Genomic DNA, 20,512 nt, shown 5'->3' with positions numbered 1-20,512 from the left:
TGTATGGGGTGCCAGGGATCGAACCTGGGTCGGCCAACTATAGGTCACACTTCTGTGGGCCATACCTGGCAGTGCTTAGGGCTTTCTTATGGCTCTGCTCTCAGGGATCATTCATGGTAGCTCGGGGGACCCACCGGGATGAGGAGATTGAACCTGGGTCAGCTGCCTGCAAGGTAAGCACCTTATTTGCTATACTATGTCTCCAGTCCCATTTCCCTCTCTCCCTCCCTCCCTCTCTCTCCCTCCCTCTCTCTCTCTCTCTCTCTCTCTCTCTCTCAGACCACACCTGGCAATTCTCAGGGTATACTCCTTTTTTTTTTTTTTTTTTTTTTTGCTTTTCGGGTCACACCTGGCGATGCACAGGGGTTACTCCTGGCTCTGCACTCTGGAACCACTCCTGGCAGTGTTCAGGGGACCATATGGGATGCTGGGAATCGAACCCGGGTTGGCCGCATGCAAGGCAAACGTCCTACCCTCTTTGCTGGTGCTATCACTCCAGCCCCCTCAAGGCATACTCTTGCCTCTGCACTCAGGGACCACTTCTGGCGGGCTTGGGGGAACCCTATGGGATGCCAGAGATCAAATCTGGGTTGGCTGCGTGCAAGCCACCCTCCCGGCGGTCCTATCTCTCCAGCCCCACGTCGCCTGCTGTTCTATCTGGCCTAACTCTTCTCAGTTGGGCCGGGGGAGTCATTCAAGGTGCTCCTAGACCCCCAGAACAGCATCAGCCAGAGGACCATGTAGTGGTGGGAATCGAACTGGTATCCTACCTAGCACACTGGGCAAAGGGGCTTTATCCCTCGCACTCTTAACTCCAGGGTTGCACTTCCTAGCTGTGCTCGCTGGGTGGCGCTGCAGAGACCTCAGGGCTACTGACCAGAAATCGCCTTCCTGGCACGGGTGGTGCTCGCCAGCGGCCACACCCTTTTTTTTAACGTGATGCTTGCACACACCTGGCTGCAGAGAGGCCGGAAATAGCTTTCAGCCCCAGGGATGCCAGACAGCAAGACTGCCAAGCTCAAATAGCAGTTCGGGCAGGATCTAATTTGGCATGTGTAAGGACCTTACTTAGCCTTGGAGACTGAACTCATGACCTTAGGCCTGGCAGGTGTTTGAAGACACTGAGCGGTTCCCAGTCCCCTGGGCAACTGAGACGCTGTCTCCCCTTTTTTTTTCTTTTTTGCTTTTTGGGCCACACCTGGCGAGCACAGGGGTTACTCCTGGTTCTGTACTCAGGAATTACCCCTAGTGATACTCAGGGGACCCTATGGGATGCTGGGAATTGAACCGGGGTTGGCTGTGTGCAAGGCAAATGCCATACCCGCTGTGCTATTGCTCCAGCCCCTCCCCTCATTTTTTTTTTTTTAGGAGGGGCCACATCCTGCAGTGCTCAGGGGTTACTCATAGCTCTGCACTCAGGGGTCACTCAGGGCTTGGGAGACCATATGGGATGTCGGGAATCAAACCCGGGTCAGGTGCATGCAAGGCAAGTGCCCTACTCACTGTGCTATCTTTCTAGCCCTCTCCCCGCTTTTTCTGCTCCCCTCCTCTCTCCTCCTCTTATTTTCTGCTTGGGGCGGGGGTACACCACCCAAGGTACTCAGGGAATCCTTCAGTGCAGGGATGGAACCTGGGGCTCTTGCAAGCAAAGCTCATACTCCTATGTGGCACCTACCTGGGCCGCCTTCTCTCCCCACTTTTTGTTTCTGGGCCACACCTGGCTGTGCTCAGGGCTTACTCCTGGTTTTTGCACTCAGGCACCATACTGGGTGCTGGAGATCGAACCTGGGTCGACTGTGGTACTGGAGTTCCAGCCCCAAGCTTGTTCTTTCTTTCATCTCAACACCCGGTGATGCTTGTAGGACTCCTGGTTCTGTGCTCAGGGATTAGTCCTGGCAGGGGACCTTACGGGATGCTGGGGATGGAACTGGGTGAGGCGCCGTGCCAGGCATGAACCTTACTGCTGTACCATTTCTCCGACCCCTGGAGAAGTTCAACTTAAACTTCCACTCTGTTGTGCATCTCAAACTCCGCATTCCCGACACGTGGGATGGGGCTGGGGGGGTCAGGGAGACGCAATATAGGACACGTGGCTAATACATCTTTATTGTGGCACTGGAAGTGAACAAGGGCCGGTGTGCGATGGTATAGGTGGGGCAAGTGAGGGCAGATGACGGGGGGGGGGGGGGTGAGGCAGGGTCCAGGGAACCCCAGGCTCGGGCCAGGAGTCGGGGCTGAGGTGACCTATGCTAGCCCCTTCCAGCCACTGCTCCACAGGGGCTAGTGGGGCTGGGCGGGGCCTTGTGGTGGGTAGGGCAGGCACTTATGGGCAGGGCAGGAGCCGGTGGGCGGGGCTCAATCAATGCATGGGCGGGGCTCACACATGGGAGAAGGCGTGGCTCTTGCAAAGGGGCTTGTCCTTCTTGGAGTAGAAGGTCTTTCCTTCCAAGTTGATCTGACATATCTGGGGACAGCCAAGACCAGTCACATGGCACTGCAGGGGGGGGGGGTCGCGCGGCTGGAAGCGGAAGGGGAGGCCGGTGAAGAATAAAGGGCTCTGGGGGACGGGGAGGAGACAACACTCACCGCGCACACGAAACAGGTGTCATGCCAGCTAAAGCCCAGCGCCTCGAGGAAGCGGTCCCCGGCGTCAATCTTGAAGTCACAGCCTCGGCATTTGGTGCCAAACATCTTCTCGTAGTCTGGAGGGGGTGGGATCGGGGGGAGGTCGAGGCGGAGGGGAAGGGCGAGCTGGCTCCCGGCCAGCCCTTCCCTCCTGCTCCTCCCGTGGCCCCCGCCAGCCTCCACCTGTCCCTACCTCGCTCGCAGTAGGGCGACCCTTCCTCCATGTAGAAGGGTTGGTTGCGAATGGGGGTCTTGCAGGCCGCGCAGGTGAAGCAATGCACGTGCCACGTCATCTTCAGGGCGTGCATGATCTCCTGCAAGGAGGCGACAATCCCCAGGGCACTGAGCCTCCTGGAGGTCCTTGGCGCCACGGCCACGGATGTCGGGTGCTTCGGCCCCCACCACCACAAACACATCACAGCCTCAGGGCTGCCAGATGCCTCATTCCCCATTTCCTCACAGTTGCAGTCAGTGCCATCAAGGAACCTTTTTGGGGCAAATGGTGTGAAGATGCTCTAGGGGCGCTTCGTGGGGGGGGCATGTAGCCAACCTTAGTTTGATCCCTGGCACCCCCATGGTTCCCTGAGCATCAGCAGCAGTGACCGCTGAGCAGAGCTGGGAGCAGGCCTCCAGCACTGCTGACTGTGGCGCAGACAGCTACACAATGGGAGGCTGGAGGGGCTGGAGCGATAGCCCAGCGGGGAGGGTATTTAGTCTTGCAAGCGGCAGAACCAGGTTCGATCCCCGGCATCCCATAGGGTCCCCCAAGCACCGCCATGAGTGATTCCTCAGTGCAGAGCCAGGAGTTAGCCCTGAGCATCGCCAGGTGTGACACAAAAACAGACACGCACACACAAAAGCCAAAATTGGAGGCTGGAGGCATTGGGCAGCGGTTTAACTACCTGCCCAGCACCCCCTGGTCCCCAGAGCACCACTGGGGTGATCCACACACCTCTGTCCTTCCTGATGGCACACACTACCACTACCAGGCGAATGTCACCCTGATCTGGGGCACAGTCCCCCTCGCTGTGGGGGTCCCGGCCTGCTCCCGTCTCCAGGGGAGATCCAGGCTCTCTGCTCCTTTCCCTACACCTCCTGTCCCTGACTGACACGGGGTGCAGCTGTCCTGGGGGGGGTCATTCTGGTTGTCCCCCTGCTGGGTCAAGCTCTGTCCCAGATGTCTGCAAGGCTCCACCCTCACCTCCTCTACAGCTCTGCTCAAATATTCTCTCCTCGAGCGAGGTCCATTCTGACACCCACTCATAGCCAGCTCAACCTCCCTGTGCCATGTTCCCAAAGGGCTTCCTTTTTTTTATTTTTTCTAGAACATTCTCTGACTCACACACTCCAGGTAATTGATCTGTTGGGGCTAATGGTTTCTCATCTGCCCCTCTTCCTTTCTCCTTGATTAACCATGAAGACTGGGGCACATGGGGGCTGGAGCAATAGCACAGCGGGTAGGGCGTTTGCTTTGCACGCAGTCGACCCGGGTTCGATTCCCAGCATCCCATAGGGTCCTCTGAGCACCGCTAGGGGGCGATTCCTGAGTGCAGAGCCAGGAGTAACCCCTGTGCATTGCCAGGTGTGACGCAAAAAGCAAAAATAAATAAATAAATAAATAAATAAGACTGGGGCACATTTAAGAATTGCGTGGGGCTGGAGTGACTGTACAGTGGGAGGGTGCTTGCCTTGCATGGGGCTGACCTATGGTTCCCTAGAACCTGCTAGAAGCGATCCCTGAGTGCAGAGCCAAGAGTTAGCTCTCAGCACCACTGGGTATGGATCTCTTCCCTTCCAAAAAAAATATATATAAAGAGTAGCTCTAGCTCTAGTTCTTTGGGGGGGGGGTTGGGCACCCCTGGAGGTTCTCAGAGGCATACTTCCAGCTCTGTGCTCTGAGGGCTGCTCCGAGGCCTGCCAAGGATCCAACAGTTTTGGACACATGCAAGCCTCTGTGTTACCTCTCCAGCCTGATAATCGCTCCATTAAGGACAGACCCTGACAGCGCCCAGCCAGGGCTGGGGAGCTGGTCCAAACTGTTCCACCGGATGGGGTCGGAGCGACAGTACAGCGGGGAGGACTCTTGCTTTGCACACAGCCGACCCGGGTTCAATCTCAGGTACCCCCTAGGGTCCTCCAAGTCCACCTGGAGTAACTCCTGAGTGCAGAGCCGAGAGTCAACCTTGAGTGCCACCGGATGTGACCCTCCCCCAGAAAAAAAAGACAAGTGAACACCAAGTTAGATGACATTTTTTTCTGTTGACCCTCTGGGGCTCCCCAGACCCCCTGGGTGCCGCCTACTGTGTCTGTCTCATCCCACATGGTCCCCACAGCGAGGAGGAATTGCCACCGCCCCCCTCTTCCTGGGCCCCAGAGAGCGCGCCTGGCCCAGATCACACAGCCCACAGAGCACAGAGATGGGTTCTGTGCCCACGCCTGGTGTCCTGGCTCTTGCCAGCACCTGCGGGAAGAACCTGTGAGCTGCTCCAAACTCCTCTTGCTCTCTTTTTTTTTTTGGGGGGGTGAGGGCACACCCGGCAGTGCTCAGGGGTAACTCCTGGCTCTGTGCTCAGAGATCACTGCTGGTGGTGCTTGGGGAATCAGAGTAGGTTCTGGGGATCAAATCCAGGTGAAGCAAGTGCCCTCCCCACTGTGCCATCGCTCTAGCCCCATCCCCACAACCGCCTCTTTTTATTTATTTATTTATTTTTTGCTTTTTGGGTCACACCCAGCGATGCACAGGGGTTACTCCTGGCTCTGCACTCAGGAATTACCCCTGGCGGTGCTCAGGGGACACTATGGGATGCTGGGAATTGAACCCGGGTCGGCTGCGTGCAAGGCAAATGCCCTACCCACTGTGCTATTGCTCTAGCCCCTTTTTTAAAAACTTTTTGAGTCACATTTGGTGATGGGCAGGGAAAGCTACTTCCAGCTCTGCATGCAGGAATTACTCCTGGTGGTACTGAGGGGACCCTATGGCATGCTGGGTCACACAAGCCCTTCCCGATGGACTATTGCTCCAGCCCTCTCTCTTTTTATTTGAGCTCCCAAGCAGCGGTCAGGAGTCCTGGCACTCCCTCTTGGTGATGCTGCTCAGCCAACTGGACTGGCAGTTCACTGCAGAATCCATGGAACTGGCTGCTGCTCAAACCCACGACCTGGGCTCTCCTGGCAGTGCTCAGGAAGAACCATGCAATGCAACACGGAGGAATCAAAGCACGCACTCCAGGGGGCTGGAGTGATAGCACAGTGGGTAAGGCGCTTGCTTTGCATACGGCCGACTTGGGTTCTACCCCTGGTATCCCACAGGGTCCCCTGAGTACCACCAGGAGTGATCCCTGAGCACTGCTGGGTGTGACCCCAAAACAACAAAACAAAATTTTGTGGGTGCGTGTGTGGGGGGGGGAGGGGTCACAACCGGTAGTTTATTCATGGGTCTGCAATCAATCATTTATGGTGGTGCTGGGGGGGGGAGGGAGAGGGCTCTGGGGTGCCAGGTTGCAAACTTGGGTCTACCCCCTGTACTCCACCCCAGGTTAAGGTCATTTTTTTTTTTTTGCTTTTTGGGTCACACCCGGCGATGCACAGGGGTTACTCCTGGCTCTGCACTCAGGAATTACCCCTGGTGGTCCTCAGGGGACCATATGGGATGCTGGGAATCGAACCCGGGTCGGCCGCATGCAAGGCAAACACTCTACCCGCTGTGCTATTGCTCCAGCCCCTTAAGGCCATTTTTCTAAAAATAATAATAATAATAATTTTAATTTTGGGTTTGGGAGCCACACCAGCAGTGGTCAGTGCATACTCCTGGCTCTGCACTCCGGGTTCACTTTGGGGGGCTCCAGGGTCCATATGGGATGTGGGGATCGAACCCTGGGTTGGCCGCGTGCAAGGCAAATGCCCTCCCCGCTGTACTGGCCCAGTCAAGGTCACTCAGACTGACACTGAGGAGACAGTGCGGGAGGCCAGGCTGCTCTCCTCGCATGTGGCCAACCCCTATTTGATTCCCTGGCATCACCCTGGATTTTGTTTGGACGGTGGTAGTGGTGCCGGGAAGAATCAAAGCTGGGGGCTGGAGTGATAGCACACGCGGGTAGGGCATTTGCCTTGCATGCGGCTGGCCTGGGTTCGATTCCCAGCATCCCATATGGTCCCTGAGCACTGCCAGGAGTAATTCCTGAGTGCATGAGCCAGGGGTAACCCGTGTGTCGCTGGGAGTGACCTAAAAAGAAAAAAAAAAAAAGAACCAAATCTGGAGTGTCTCCAGGGTCAGGGACTGCTCCTGGCTTGGCTATCTGGCACACTGGGCAACGGAGGGGCAGCTTCTGCCCCTCTCTTGGGCTTCAGATTTTTGTCCACGCAGGATAGGAGCGCCCCCTGCTGGTCACTTGGCCGCCCTGCACCCTCCTTGCCTAATCCATCCTCTCATCCAGCCCCCAACAGTGCCCTCTGGTCTCCAGGACAAAGGCCAAGAATCTTCAAAGGATGGGGAAAGGCTGAGCTCAGGGAAGGGACTGAGATGAGATGTCACCAGGCGTGGCTCAAAAGCAAACAAAAAGAGACAAAGAGAAGAAAGATGGCACCTGCCCTGTCCCTCTGCTTCCTGTCCCAAGTCCACAAGGCGAGGGGCTGTGGGGTCACAGGTCATCTGCTCAGAGCTTAGGGACCCAGAGTCACAGAACAAGCATTTCCGACGACCCGAAAGAGGGAAACACCCCAGTGCATTCCTGAGTGGCTGCTGTGAATTCCCGAGAATTCCGGGATTTTTGGATGGCAGGGAAACAATCCTCCCTTGTTTTATGATTTTTCTTTTCTGTTTTCTTTTTGGTTTAGTTTAACTTTTTTTTTTTTTTTGCTTAGAACTGGCAGTGCTCAGGGCTGACTCCTGGCTCTGCACCCAGGGATCATTCCTGGTAGTGCTTGGGGGACCCTAAGGGGGTGGCAGTGATGGAACCCGGGTTGGCAGGGTGCAAGACAAGTGCCCAGCCCCCTGTGCCATCATCTTTCTGGGCCCAAAACCCTGTCGTTTCAACCCTGAGCAGCAGGAGGGCTGGAGAGAAACACCAGGAGCTCAGTGCAATTAAGGCAGGCCCAGATTCCATGGCAGGCCCAGATTCCATCCCAGCACCCCAAGGTACACAAAGCATGCCCGGGGTCAGAGCTAGGAGTGGCCTCGTGAACACCAAAGGAGGGGACCCAAAAGCCAAGAAACACGAAACCAAGCAAAGGGAATGAAACATCTCAACCACAGGGTTCTTTGGTTTGGGGGCCACACCCAGCGGTGTTCCTGGCTCTGACTGAGCTCAGGGATCACTCCTGGGGGCACTCCAGGAACACTATGGGGTACCAGGGATTGAACTTGGGTCAGCCAAGTGCAAGACCAGCCCCCTCCTGCTGTATGATATTGCTCCAGTCCTCTGTGTTTTGCAGGGGGGTGGGGGGGCCACATCTGGCGGTGCTCAGGGCTGACTGAGGAATCACTCCTGGCGGGGCTCAGGGAACCAACCGGGCGGGGTGCTGTGGATCGAACCGGGGTGCTCGCACTCAAGGAAAGTGCCCCCCTCACTGTGGCCCCGTCCAGCCCTCGTTTTTTCCTTTTTTTTTTTCCCAGTTCTTAAGCCACACCCCTCAGTGCTGAGGGTGGGGGGCGTTGGGGACACTATGTGCTTCTGGGAATCAAACCCAGGGCTCCTGCTGGCAAGATCCGCAGCCCAGAGCACTGAGCTGGCTCCTGCGTCCTCCTCCTAACTCGGGGTCTTTCTACTTCGGGTCCACACTCAGCAGTGCTCAGGGCTGACTCCCGGCTCAGGGCAGGGCTCAGGGCGGCAGGGACCAAGCCTAGGGTGTCTGTATGCAAAGCACGTGTCCTCCCTCTTGTCCCAGCTCTGGTCCTCCCATAGCTCTTCTTCTTTTTTTTTTTTTTTCCCCCTTTTTTGGGTCATACCCGGAGATGCTCAGGGGTTACTCCTGGCGCTCTGCACTCAGGAATTACTCCTGGCGGGGTTTTAGGGGGGCCCTCAGGGTTGCTGGAGATTGAATCCAGGTCAGTGTGTGCAAGGCAAATGCCCTCCCCGCTGTCCTACGTCTCTGGTTCTGGCCCCTCCCGTAGCTGTTCTTGCTTGACCTGAGGGGCTTCTGAGAGTTTGCTAAAAGGATTGGGAATAGCCCCTGAGGCAGGGGTCTTAGCGGCTCAGGACTGTCAGTGTGTGTGTGTATGTGCATGTGTGTGTGTGTGTATGAGTGCATTTGAGTGTGTGTAAGTGTATGTGTGTGTGAGCGTATGTATGTGTGTGTGAGTGTGTGTGTGCACATGCGCATGCATGTGTGTGGGACACACAGCTTCGATGCCCGCCTCCCTGCCCCACTCACGCCTGCGATCTTCTTCTTGCACTTGGCACAGCTGGGCGCGTAGCGAACGTCATAGCAGGCCGGGCAGAAGATGGCCCCCTTCTCCTCGAAGAAGCCACCCTCTTCCAGAACTTTCTCACACTGGCTGCACACGAACTCCTCGGGGTGGTACGCGTGGCCCAGCGCCACCAGGTAGCGGCCCCTGAGTGGGGGAGAGGGCACACTCGTCAGCTGGGGGACCTGCCAAGTTCTCCCAGAGTGGATGACAAGGCGGCAGCCCGGGGGCACCTAGGAACCGGGCAGAGGTGACACGCTGGGGTGGGGGTGGGGGCAGCCTTTGGGATTTCCCCAGGGAGAAATTGAGGGGCGGGGATCCCCCCCGAGTACCCCCCTGAACCCAGGAGACCCACAGTGACTTGAGCCAGTCCCGGTCCCTGGCAAAGGGGGGCTGTCTGAAGGGGGATGTGCCTGGCAGAACAGGCGGCCGAGGAAGGTTCTAGAAGCTGAGCAGCCTGCAGCAAGGCTGTTGCGTGTGGGTGCGTGGAGGGACAGCGGGTGCTGCAGGACTATTCCAGGTCCCGGGAAGCAAGGCTGAGAGAGAGCCGAGGGGTGCAGCTAGGGATGAGCTTAGGGGACCCAACCAAGGGAGCGGGGACGGAGGATGAGTTATGGGGGGCACGGCCGGGCCCAGCCCGAGGGCGCCACTGGGATCCACCCCTGGGATGCATCAAATCCCGGGCCTGGTCCCTCAGACCCCCGACGGGGGCCGGGAGAGTCGGGGCTGGCCTGGGTTCGGGGCCACCCACCGGATGACCTTGCGGCACCGGTGGCACACAGGGGTGCTGCCCTGGCCCCCCGCGGCGGCCTGCACGATGGAGGTGCGGCTCTGCAGCGGCGTGGGCGTGGCGGGCTGGCTGTGCCGCGTCAGCACCGTGCTGGTCTTGTCCGGGGCGTAGCGCTCGGCGAAGTCGGGGTCCACGGCCCAGGGCGGCCGGCTGGTGGGGCTGGGGGTCGGGGGGCCTGCTGGGATCAAGGAGATGGGCGCTCCAGCGGGGTTCCCCCAGTTCCGGGGGGGAGGGGAGGGCAGTGGGGGTGAGGGAGATTCCTGGCGGGGGTTGGGGGGAGCGATCCCTCCCTCCCACCCTTCCCACTCCATGGTCTCACCGGGCCACGGTTCCTGGGGTGTCACGGAGGCTGGGGCGGGGGTTTCTGTCCCGGGCACCTGGCTGCAAGAACTGTCGTTCAAGGCTCTGCAGGCTGAACCCCCAAAGTGCTGCTCCCGTGGCACGGTCCAGGGGGGTGGGGTGGGGTGCTGAGCACGTGGCTGGGCTGGACCCCGATTCTCCCCATCAGCCCCCGCCATCACCACCACGGAGGGGGTCCAGCTGCTCCGAGCCAAGTTTTAAACCAAAAGCAGGGTTCCCTCTCGCTTCCCATCGGCCCGGAGGGCAGCTCCCCCTTTGTCAAGTGCCCCTGTCTCCCAGGGGGAGCCCCAGACGGCACCACCCCAACACCGCCTCCCCACCCCCCCCCCCGCCCCGAAGGTGAGGGGGAGCCCGCAGAGAGAGAAGACAGAGGCGCAGAGAGCAGCGCTGAGAACGTTTATTTCCGTTTTCCAGCCGGCACAGACCTGGCAGACGGCAGAGCCGCGGGGCAGAGCACGGGCAGTGAGTGGCAGACAGAAGCCAGGCCCGGTGCCAGGCAGGGAGAAGGCTCAGTGCCCAGGCAGGTGAGTGGGGAGGGAGGCAGAAGCTCGGGGGGCACCGAGGGGGTGCCCGGGGCGGAGGGACAGACAGGGAGGGAGAGAGGCCCGCGGCCCGCCAGCCCCCGCTACGACTGCACGTTGAGCACGTGGGCAGAGCGCTGGTGGTGCCAGTCTCGGAGGCGCGTGTAACGGGGGCTTTGCAGCTCCGCGATGAACTTTTCCCTGAAAAGGGGCAGACAGAGAAGGAGAAAGGAGCCGAGGCAGGAGAGATGGAAGGGAGAGAGAGGATGGCAGGATGGAGGGCAGAGGAAGGAAGGAAGAAAGGAAGGTAAGAAGGAAGCGAGGAAGGGAAGGACAGAGGGAGGAAGGAAAAGGAGAAAGGAAGAGAGGAAGAGAAGGGAGGAAGGAAGGAAAAGGAAGGGAGGAAAGCAGGCAGGAGGAAGAGAAGGGAGAAAGGAAGGAAAGAATAGAAGGACAAAGAAAGGAAGAAAATGGAGGGGAAAGGAAGGAGGTGAATGGAAGGATAGATGGAAGGAAGAAGGAAGGGTGGAAGAAAGACAAGTAGTATAAATGGAATGAAAGGGAGAACAGAAGAAAAATGGATGGATGGATGGACAGAAGGAAGAAAACATGGATGACAGGAGAGAAGGAAGGAAGGAGAGCCGGAAGGGAGTTAGATGGGAGGACGAGAGGAAGGGGGTGGAAGAACGGATGCATGGAAATAAGAGATAAGAGGGAAAGGGGAGGGAAGGAAGGAAAGGGGGAGGGGAAAGGAGAAATACAAGGAGGGCAGAAGACGCTCAGGAGAAAGGCAGATGGGTGGGTGGGAGGAAGGGAAGGGGCTGGGAGGGGAGGAAGGATGAGGAGGGAGGAAGGATGGAAGAGGGAGGAGAGGAAGAGGATGAGGAAGGAGGGGAGGATGAGGAGGGAGGGGAAGAAGCATGAGGTGGAAGGGAGGAAGGATGGAGGAGGGAGGGGAGGATGGAGGAGGGTGGGCTGGAGGGAGGCTTGGGAGAATGAAAGGATGGAGGAGGGGTGGGGGGTCATGGCTGGGGACCCCTAGGCCCAGGTGCAGTGGCAGGGTAGGAGCTGCAGTGAGAGGGTCTCCTGGCCCCCTTTTACCTTGATGTCTTCAGCTGCTCGTCATCCGGGTCTTGCACTGGGAGGGCAGAGGCAAGCATTGGCCTGGGGAAGGTGGACACGGGGTTCCACCGGCCCAGGGCCCTGGGGCGGGGGGACAGGGGCGCCCGCCGCCGCAGCCTTGACACTTACTGGACTCGGTGCCTGTGAGGTGGGCGAGGATGCGAAACGAGCGGGACTGGCCAGTGCCCGGCCGCGGCCGCCAGTCCTCCGTGTTCTCCATCAGCCGCTGCTTGCTGGGGTCCGGGGCCAGCGGCCGGAGCAGCTGTCTGTGGAGAGTAGGGGGGGAGCTCAGAACCCCTGCCAGGGTCGGGGATGGGGTCAGGCCATGGGGGAACCCGCCCATGAGGGAAGGGGAGGTGTGAGGAGAGTGGGGGAGGGGCCAGGCGTGGGGTGGAGTGGGGGGCACCGTGAGAGGAGTGAGGGGAGGGGCTGCCACCCAGAGTGCCAAAAGCAAGGAAGACAGGGGCAGGCGGAGGGCGGGTACTGACTTGTCAGGGGTCTGCACCTGTGAAAGACAAGACAGAAGGACAGAGAAAGGGACAGACATGGGAAGAAGAGAGACGGCAAGGGATCAGAGGCGCCGGGGGTTAGAGGCCTCATGGCTGTCTGGGATTCACTGGCCTGAAGACACTGCACCCCACTCCCTGGGTGGGACAAAACCAGGGGGGCTGTTTCTGAGCCCGCCCCCTAGAGGGCGGGGACAGCAAGACCACGCCCCTCCAGAGGGCGAGGTCCAACTAGCAGTCACGCCCCACACACACACACACACACACACGCCCTGTGCCTGCAGCCCCTGCCCTGGCCGCCAGGGGTCGCTGCCGCAGGGTCCCGCCTGGCCAGAGGGCGCTGTGCGGTGCAGAAGGCGGAGTAGCAGGGGGCGCGGGGCGCGGGCAGTGGGCAGGCTGGGGCCGACATACCCATTCTGCTGCGGGGCACCATCAGCAGGCGGGGGCGCCCCGAAGGGCCGGGCCGTCTTGTTGAGGGAGGCGCTGGGTGCAAAGGTGTACCGCGGGGGGTCCGCGGCGGGGGCCGGGGCCTGGGCAGGAGACAGAGCCGGGCAGGGTGGGGGCACGGGCAGGGCGGGGGTGGGGGCAGGATGGGTCTCCCCACCCTCCCGGTGCCAGGAGGATAAGGATATTCTCGCTACACCCCTGCACACTGGGGCTGGAGGCTACAGGGAAGGAGGTGGGGGTGGGGTGGGGTGGGGTGGGGTGGGGGTGCGACTGCGCTTCAAGGGGCCGGACCGGGACTGGGAGAGGGGATGATGTCACCCCCACGCGGCCCTGGGGCGGAGGGCGGAGGGCAGCTGGCAGCGGGGTGCAGGCGCGCACGCACAAACAGGCAGGCATGCGTGACCGTGGGGTGCCCGGACCATGCGGCAGCCCCTGGCGCACCTCCCCACACCCCCGCCCGCATCCTCCCCTGCTCCCCTCCCGCCCCCAATGCCACCCCCCTGCCTGGTTGGCGGGTACCGGGGACCGTGGGGACAGTCTCTCTATCCATCAGGGTGTCCATGCCCACCCCCACGCCACCCGCTGACGACCCAGATGGGTCCCTACCTTCTGCTGTTTGCTCTGAGCCGGCTGGGCCCTAGAAGGGGGGCACAGGGATGTTGCTAAGCTGGGACCACGGACAACACCCCCACCCGGGCCCCCACCCCACTACGCCCACCCGTCCCCCTAGTCACCGGCTGAGCCCCAGGCTGAGGCGCTCCCCGCAGGCTCGGATCCTGTTCTGGGCTTCGATGTGCGTGAGGCCGCCCGCGTGGTCGCCATCGATGCTCAGCACCCAGTCGCCCACCGCCACGCCAGCCTGCGCCGCCTTGCCGCCGGGGGTGAGCTGTGCGCGCGGGGCGGAGCAGAGCGGAGGGTCACCGCGGCGGGCCACCCCCCTGCCCAGGACAGGGCAACGGGGAGGGAGCTGGCTGGGCACACAGCCGGCCAGGCTCGATCCCCGGCCTCCCATTGTGATCCGCCCAGAGCACTGTTTAAGGAGCCATGCCTGAGCGCAGAGCGGGTGCAGCCCTGCCTCCAAAACCCAACAAACATAAAAGCAGGGGCTGGGGCTGGAGTGATAGCACAGTGGGTAGGGCATTTGCCTTGCACACGGCCGACCCGGGTTCGATTCCCAGCATCCCATATGGCCCCCTGAGCACCGCCAGGAGTAATTCCTGAGTGCAGAGCCAGGAATGACCCCTGAGAATTCCCGGGTGTGACCCAAAAAGCAAAAAAAAAAAAAAAAAAAAAAGCAGGGGCCAAGGGCTGGAGCGATAGCACAACGGGAAGGGCGTTTGCCTTGCAGCGGCCAACCTGGGTTCGATTCCCAGCATCCCACTGGGTCCCCTGAGCACCTCCAGGAGTAATTTCTGAGTGCAGTGCCGGGAGTAACCCCTGTGCATCAATGGGTATGACCCAAAAAAGCAGGAAAAAAAAAAAAAAGCAGGGGCAAGAGTGAGAGTGCGCTTTGCCTTGCTTGTGGCTGGATCCTAGACATCCCACAGGACCCCCTGAGCACAGCCAGGAAATGATCCTTGAGCACAGAGCCCTGAGCAAGCCACGTGTGGTTCCCCCCAAAAAATAAATCAATAAAAAAAAACCCAGAACCCAAGGACTTCTCCGGGGGCCATTTCCCCTTGGAGGGGGGGAGGAAGGGGAAGAGGTGGAGCTTAAGGAAGTGGGGGGGACCACTGGAGGACACCCCCACCCATTTCTTTTCAAAATTTTATTTTTAAATTGGATCAAGTGAGAAACACAGTTAAAAAGTTGCTCCCGGCTGGGTTTCGGTCATATAATGTCCCAACACCCTTCCTTTCACCAGTGCATTTTCTTCCACTAATGTCCCCAGTGTCGCTCCCACCACCCCTCCTTCTTGGCCCCTTCCCTCCCCTCCCCCCTTCTGGGCATTATGGTTTGCAATCCAGGCCCGGAAAGGGTATCATGTGTATCCCCTTCCCTCCTCTCAGCACTCAGTTTTTGTCCAGAGTGATCGTTTCCAAGTACCATTGTCCCAGTGGTCCCTCCTCTGTCCCAACTGCCCCCTCATGCCCCCTGCAAGCTTCCAAGCATGGCCCAATGCTCCCAGCCCCCATGACGCTCTATTTCTCAGAGCTTTCACTTCACGCCACCGAGTTCGATCCCGGCCACCCCGGGTCCCGCGCCCCGGCCCTGCCAGGAGTGATCCCTGAGTCTAGAGCCAGGAGCGAGCCCTGAGCACATCGCTGGGTGTGGCCCCCCAGCAAAACTGAAAAAACACAGAAATAGCCTGTGATGTCAGCAGCTACACCCCAAGCTTCTCTGGGGCTCCAACCGCTGCCGTCCGAAGCCTCGTCTGGCCTCGGGCCCAGCCTGTTTCCCCTCCCAGACATGCCCGCGGGCCGGCATGTGTGGCAACTTCCTCCCCGGTACCCCTGGGTGCTCTTCCTCACCTCTGCTGCCAGTCCTGAACCGACCGTCAGGGTCAACCAAGCCCAGGCCACGCCTCCACCCCAGCCCCAATGATCACGTGACCTTCCCCTCTCAACCCTGCAGGCCGAGGGGCAAGAGCGGGTCTGCAAAAAATGGGCCGCCCGTAGCAGGAGTGAAACCACGAAAGAGGGCTGGGGGAGAAGCAGGGGTGTGGGGGGGAGGGCCGGCCCCCTCAGGAAGCAGGGAGGACCTGGAGGAAGGGGCACAGAATCAGGGCTTGGCCCTGGGGAGGGAGGGGCCTGAAGGGTCATGAAGAGTGATCGGTCCAACCACACTGGACGCTCCCCGCCCCCCCGCCCCGGAAACGTGTTCCTGGGTTTGCCCAGGCCTCCGGCTGGCGAGGGGCAGGGCAGGCTGGGGGGAAAGGGGTCCCAGCCCTGAGGCCCCATGACTCTAACCCCCCTGTGCTGGGCTCGGGGGTCCAACTTCCAGCCCTGGCGTCCCTTTGCCCCCCTCCGCCCGCACATGATGGCCTCAGAAAGTGGGGAGGGGGCTGGAGCAACAGCACAGAGGGGAGGGCGTTTGCCTTGCACGCGGCTGACCGGGGTCGATTCCCAGCATCCCATAGGGTCCCCCAAGTACCGCCAGGAGTCATTCCTGAGTCCAGAGCCAGGAATAACCCCTGTGCATCGCCAGGTGTGACCCAGAAAGCAAAAAGAAAAAGAACCCAGGGGGCCAGTTCAAGGGAAATGGGGTGGGGGGGCGGGGGCTGCCTACCGGGTGAGAGCTTCGGGGTGTTCAGGAACAGCGGTGGGGGAGTTGGTCTGTGTCCGGTGCTATGAGCTGGGCAGGCGCAGAAACTCAGGAGGGGAAAAGCTCGGGGGTGGACACTAGCCTGGGGTGGGGGTGAGTCAGCCTGAGGGCTCTGGGGGCAGCCCAACCCCCCCTCTAAGCCCCAGACGTTACCTCATCTCCCAGGCCCGGGCCCACAGCCAGGCCTAGCCCCTCCCTCTTCCCTCCAGGCTTGGGGTCAGGGGAGAGGAAGGGGGCCAGGCCAGCTCAGCAAAGACCCTCCTCGCCGCTGGCCAGGCCAGGCCCGGGAGGGGCTCAGCTCCAGCTCCGGGGCGGGGCTGCACGGGCGGGGCCCCGCCCACATGCTGATGAGGGCCCCACCCGACCCCCCCTTCCAGAGCGCCCCCGTCTGACCGCACCAGGAACTGCACCTCCCGGGGCCGCTGAGTTGGTCCAGGCCCGCCCATTCGGACACCCGGCCTGAGGCCGGGCCAGGCCCCGGCTCGCCAGCCCTGCGGTCAGCACTTTCCCAGCGAGGGGGGACGCCGGATAGGTTTTCAGGGCAGGCAAGGTTTGAGAGTGGGGGGCTGGGGAGGGGAGCAAGGGTTCATTCCCGTACTGGCGCGGCTGTTTCCAGAAGAACCCCTGTGGCGAGGTCCCCTGGGAAGGACAGTGGCCACCAGACCCAAGTGCTGCAGACAGGCTCCACCCGAGGGCCCCTGTCTCTGGGCTGGGCAGTCCCTTTCAGAAAACCTTCTGCCCCCCTGCAGACCCCGGGCTCCCTGCCAACAGCAGCGGCCTGCCCACCCCCGGGTGCCTGGGTGGGTCTCTGTGGACAGGCAGATGTGGGGCAGGAAGTCCCCACCCCCTGCTGACCCTCCGGCCACAGAGTCTGGCCTCACCCTTGCAGGCCAGAGGCGGTTTGTTTGTTGGTGGCCCCCACTTGACCCCACGGCCCGGAGCCATGGCCCTGAGGGTGACCAAAGGAGGGGGACCACCCGTGGGGTTCAAGGGCCCACGCCAGCCTTTTTTTAGGTCCCGCAGATGCGAGCCACCCGTTCGCTGGCCACGTTCACTGGCCATCACGATGTGGAGCTGCATTCTTGGGCTTATAAGGCAATCCCGGGCCAGGGGCGGGGCCATGCCCGGGCCCCGCCCCCAAGGGGGTGGGCCCTCATGGGTTGGGAAGCCAGCTGGGGGGGGGCGGGTAAAAGGCCGGTGCATCCGGGGTGAACAGGGATGGAGACCCGCAGAGACTGGTGAGCGAACCCCCCTTCTAGCTACAAGAGTGCACCCATCCCGGGCTGTTCCTTCAAACCCCGTGGAAGGAGCCCCCGCAACTTGTTGCATCTGGGTTCCCTCCTCTGGAAGATCAGGTGGGCTTGGTTACTTCTTGGGGTTGGGGGGCAGTGAGCCTGGGCCCCCAAGGTGCCCGCCGGGGGCTTGGCTCCAAGCACTGACTGGTGTTTTGGTTTTTTTTTCTTGGTCTTGTTTCTTTTGTTTTGGGGCTACCATCGGGCAATGCTCAAGGTCCTGGCAGGGCTTGAGGGACCCTACGAGAGGCCAGGGATCGAACTCGAGCCGGCCGCGTGCAAGGCAAACACCTACCCTGCTGTCCTATTGCGCGGGCTGTGATTTTGTTGTCGTTGTTATTATTTGGGGGCGGGGGAAGGCACACACCGGCAATGCTCAGGGTTTCCACTTGGCTCTGTGCTCAGGGATCACTCCAGACCATGATTGGGGGACCCCAGGGGATGCCGGGGACCAAACCCAAGCCATGCAAGGCAAGCGCCCTTCCGGCTGTCCTATGGCTTGGGTCCAGGCACTGCTCCTTTAAGAGGCTCCCATATTCCCTCAGGCTACCCTCCTGTGAAATGGATGTGCTCAGGGCCTCCATCCCTAGACCCTCAAGGTCCTCAAAACTTTGTGGATCGAGATCAAGTACAGTCCCAGGAGGGATGGGAGGGGCTCTGGGGGCCAGGCCAGGGGGGGCTTCCTCTGCTGCTTTCTGCTCCAGGACACCTCTTGGATTTTCAACCCTGATTCACTGCTGCTGAAAGATGCTTCCCGTCATCACCCCTTGGAAGCCCTGATCGCCCCGAGAGCTCTGGGGCCGCCCCCTCCCCCACCGGAGACTCACCCGGGAGATGGACAGGGGCACGTTGAAGTCCTTGCCCCCCTGCAGGCGGAAGCCCCACGGGGCTGGCCCCTCCAACACCACCTTGAACGACTCCATCGTGTCCCCCCCTGCTTCTTCTGAAGACAAGAGAAAGGAAGTCAGGGCTGGTTTGGGGCCCGGCCCCGCCTTGGGCCGCTGCCCGGCACGCACGGGCACCCAATGCACACCCAGGGCCCAGGGCATGAGGATTCTTCTCAGGTTGGGTTCACCCGGGTCCAACAGCGGTCCCTGGGAGGCTGCGGGGCGGACACCCCGCACCCAGCCCAGAGAGCTGCTGCACCGAGGGGGCCCCCATGCAGGGGAGGGAAGGGAAGAGGGGGGTGTGCTCTGACCGGGCCTCGCCCCCCAGGCCGGCGGGGTGAGTCAGGGGCCCCTGGGCTCCTCCCGGCGGCCTGGCCGGGACTGGAGCCTGCTCGGGCTATATAAGGCGTGTAAACTGACACTGAGCAGAGGAGCACGCGGGGGCTCCGGGGCGAGGGGGAGGGGTGGGAAGGGAGGCGGCTGGCGTGGGTCCGAGGCATTCCGGGATCGGTCAAGGCGGCTGGGAGCCCAGGCGGGCACCCCTGGGCCCATGAGGGCTCCACAGGGGGTGGAGAGGGAGCGATAAGGGGGAAGAGACTAAGGATTCCGGGGGTGGCCAGGGCAGGGGTCCCTCCTGGGGCTCCCGGCGGCGGGGTGGTGCCTCCTCCCCATAAAGCCGGCTACCCGCCCGCCGTGACTCAGTTTCCCTCCCCCGCCGGGGCCCCATGGCATGGGCCGAGTCCGGGGCGCAGGAAGCGGCGCAGGCGCCAACCGGCCCCGCCGCAGCCGGCTTTGCGGCAGGAAGGCGGGGGCGGGGGCGGAGGCAGGGGCCGGGGCCCCGCGAGAGGAAGCGCCGCGCTGGCCACGACCCCCCCCCACCCCCGTCCTCGCGCCGCGCCACCGGGCCCTGCGGGGCTCCCGGCGGCCCCCGCCCCGCTCCGGGGCGCCCGGCCCGGCCCGAGTCGCCCCGTGCGGCCGCTCCGTACCTGCTCGGGCCCCGCCGGGGCGCTGCCGGGCGCCGGGTTCCCCGCGGCCGCCTCGGGATCGGCCGCCCGAGCTCTGGCCCCGCCCCCCGGGCCAGCGACCACTTTGAGTCCGCGCGCAGGGGCGGAGCCACGGGGCACGCCCCCTCGCCGCCTCGCAACCGGCGGGAAGCCCCACCCAAGGATTCGGTCCCGCCCAATCGCCGAGTGTCGCTGCGGAGGCCGCGGGAAGCCACGCCTCTAGGGGCGTGGTGTGATGGGCGTGTCTAGGGGGCGGGGCCTAGGTGCGGAGTGCGCGTCCGCTAGCCCCGCCTGGGCGGGCCGAGTCCAAGGAAAGGGGCCTTGGAAATCGGACCGACCTGGATGTTGATCTCCTCCGCGTTGGCAATGGGGCAACAAAGCCTCGCCTCTCAGCGCCGTCGTATGGGAAGGACGTGAAGAGCATCCATCATGGCTTTAATATGTCTAAATGTGGGACCAGTACAGCCGGGAGGGTGTTTGCCTTGCACGCAGCCGACCCGGGTTCGATTTTCCGCATCCCATATGATCCCCTGAGCACAGTCAGGAGTGATTCCTGAGTGCAGAGCCAGTTGTTGCATCACCGGTTGTTGCCCCAAAAGAAAAAAATTAAATTTCTAAATCTGATTGTACCTTGACAGTTTCCTCCAAAGCGGCCAAGCCAGGTTCGACCCCTGCCACCCCATAGAGTTCTTGGGGCACCTCCAAGAGGGATCTCTGAGCACAGAACCAGGAGTAAGCCCTGAGCATAGCCGGGTGTGTGCCACCCTCCATCCCCTGGCAAAGAAAAAGAAAGAAAAATATATTTTTTAATTTATTTATTTGCTTTTTGGGTCACACCCGGCGTTGTAAAGGGGTTACTCCTGGCTCATGCACTCAGGGATCATGCCTGGTGGTTCTCAGGGGACCCTATGGGATGCTGGGAATCGAACCCGGGTCTGCTGCATGCAAGGCAAAGGCCCTATCCGCTGTGCTATTGCTCCAGCCCGAAGTATTTCATTTTTAAATTGAAGTAGAGGAAGACATGTCCTAATAGGGATAGATGAGGATGTGGGGCAGGGACAAGAGCTGGAGAAGAGGTTTGTGGTTCAGTCTGTCAAAGAAGAAACACCTGCACGGGGGAGAAGTGAGGGCTGCCCTGGGCTCAGCCTGGGGTCTCTCTGTGGGTCCTTCCCTCCGCCCTAATCCAAGTCCCTTTCATGGCCAGCAGCTTTGGGATCCCTGCTCAGTGGGAACCCCACGTGCTGGAGAGGGGCTGTGCTGAGCACCCCTTCCCCAGACCGGAAAGGCCCCA

General features: G+C 61.2%; 1 protein-coding gene across 5 annotated transcripts; it reads right to left on the bottom strand.

Moving 5' to 3' along the window:
• Positions 1–2,114: 2,114 nt before the first annotated feature.
• PDLIM7 (PDZ and LIM domain 7) lies at positions 2,115–19,388 on the bottom strand. Of its 5 annotated transcripts, none has more exons than XM_055126728.1 (13): positions 19,204–19,388; positions 18,158–18,273; positions 13,509–13,660; positions 13,381–13,411; positions 12,310–12,326; positions 11,951–12,087; positions 11,801–11,837; positions 10,138–10,199; positions 9,780–9,996; positions 8,995–9,175; positions 2,819–2,939; positions 2,587–2,702; positions 2,115–2,464 (listed from the first exon to the last, which is right to left on the bottom strand). In XM_055126728.1, exons 2-13 carry the CDS (start codon positions 18,251–18,253, stop codon positions 2,378–2,380), a joined length of 1,254 nt encoding a protein of 417 aa, XP_054982703.1. In that variant the 5' UTR covers positions 18,254–18,273; positions 19,204–19,388; the 3' UTR covers positions 2,115–2,377. The 5 variants fall into 5 exon arrangements, with proteins under 5 accessions (XP_054982703.1, XP_054982704.1, XP_054982705.1 ...); XM_055126729.1 differs by having other exon boundaries at positions 9,780–9,993; positions 19,204–19,387; XM_055126730.1 differs by lacking the exon at positions 12,310–12,326 and adding an exon at positions 12,739–12,857 and having other exon boundaries at positions 2,117–2,464; positions 19,204–19,386.
• Between the last annotated feature and the right edge of the window lie 1,124 nt (positions 19,389–20,512).

Source organism: Sorex araneus, chromosome 2, assembly GCF_027595985.1.
Source record: "Sorex araneus isolate mSorAra2 chromosome 2, mSorAra2.pri, whole genome shotgun sequence".
Taxonomy (NCBI): Eukaryota; Metazoa; Chordata; class Mammalia; order Eulipotyphla; family Soricidae; genus Sorex; species Sorex araneus.
This window is presented reverse-complemented; position numbering and strand designations above follow the sequence as displayed.

Coding starts and splice junctions, on each gene's coding strand:
- PDLIM7 (XM_055126730.1), bottom strand. CDS start 18,253: ATGGAGTCGTTCAAGGTGGTGTTGGAGGGGCCAGCCCCGTGGGGCTTC. Junction 10,200..11,800: donor GAGCAGCTGAAGACATCAAG/GTAAAAGGGGGC, acceptor CAGTTCTTGCAG/CCAGGTGCCCGGGACAGAAA. Junction 2,940..8,994: donor GCAAGAAGAAGATCGCAGGC/GTGAGTGGGGCA, acceptor GCCTCCTTGCAG/GAGATCATGCACGCCCTGAA.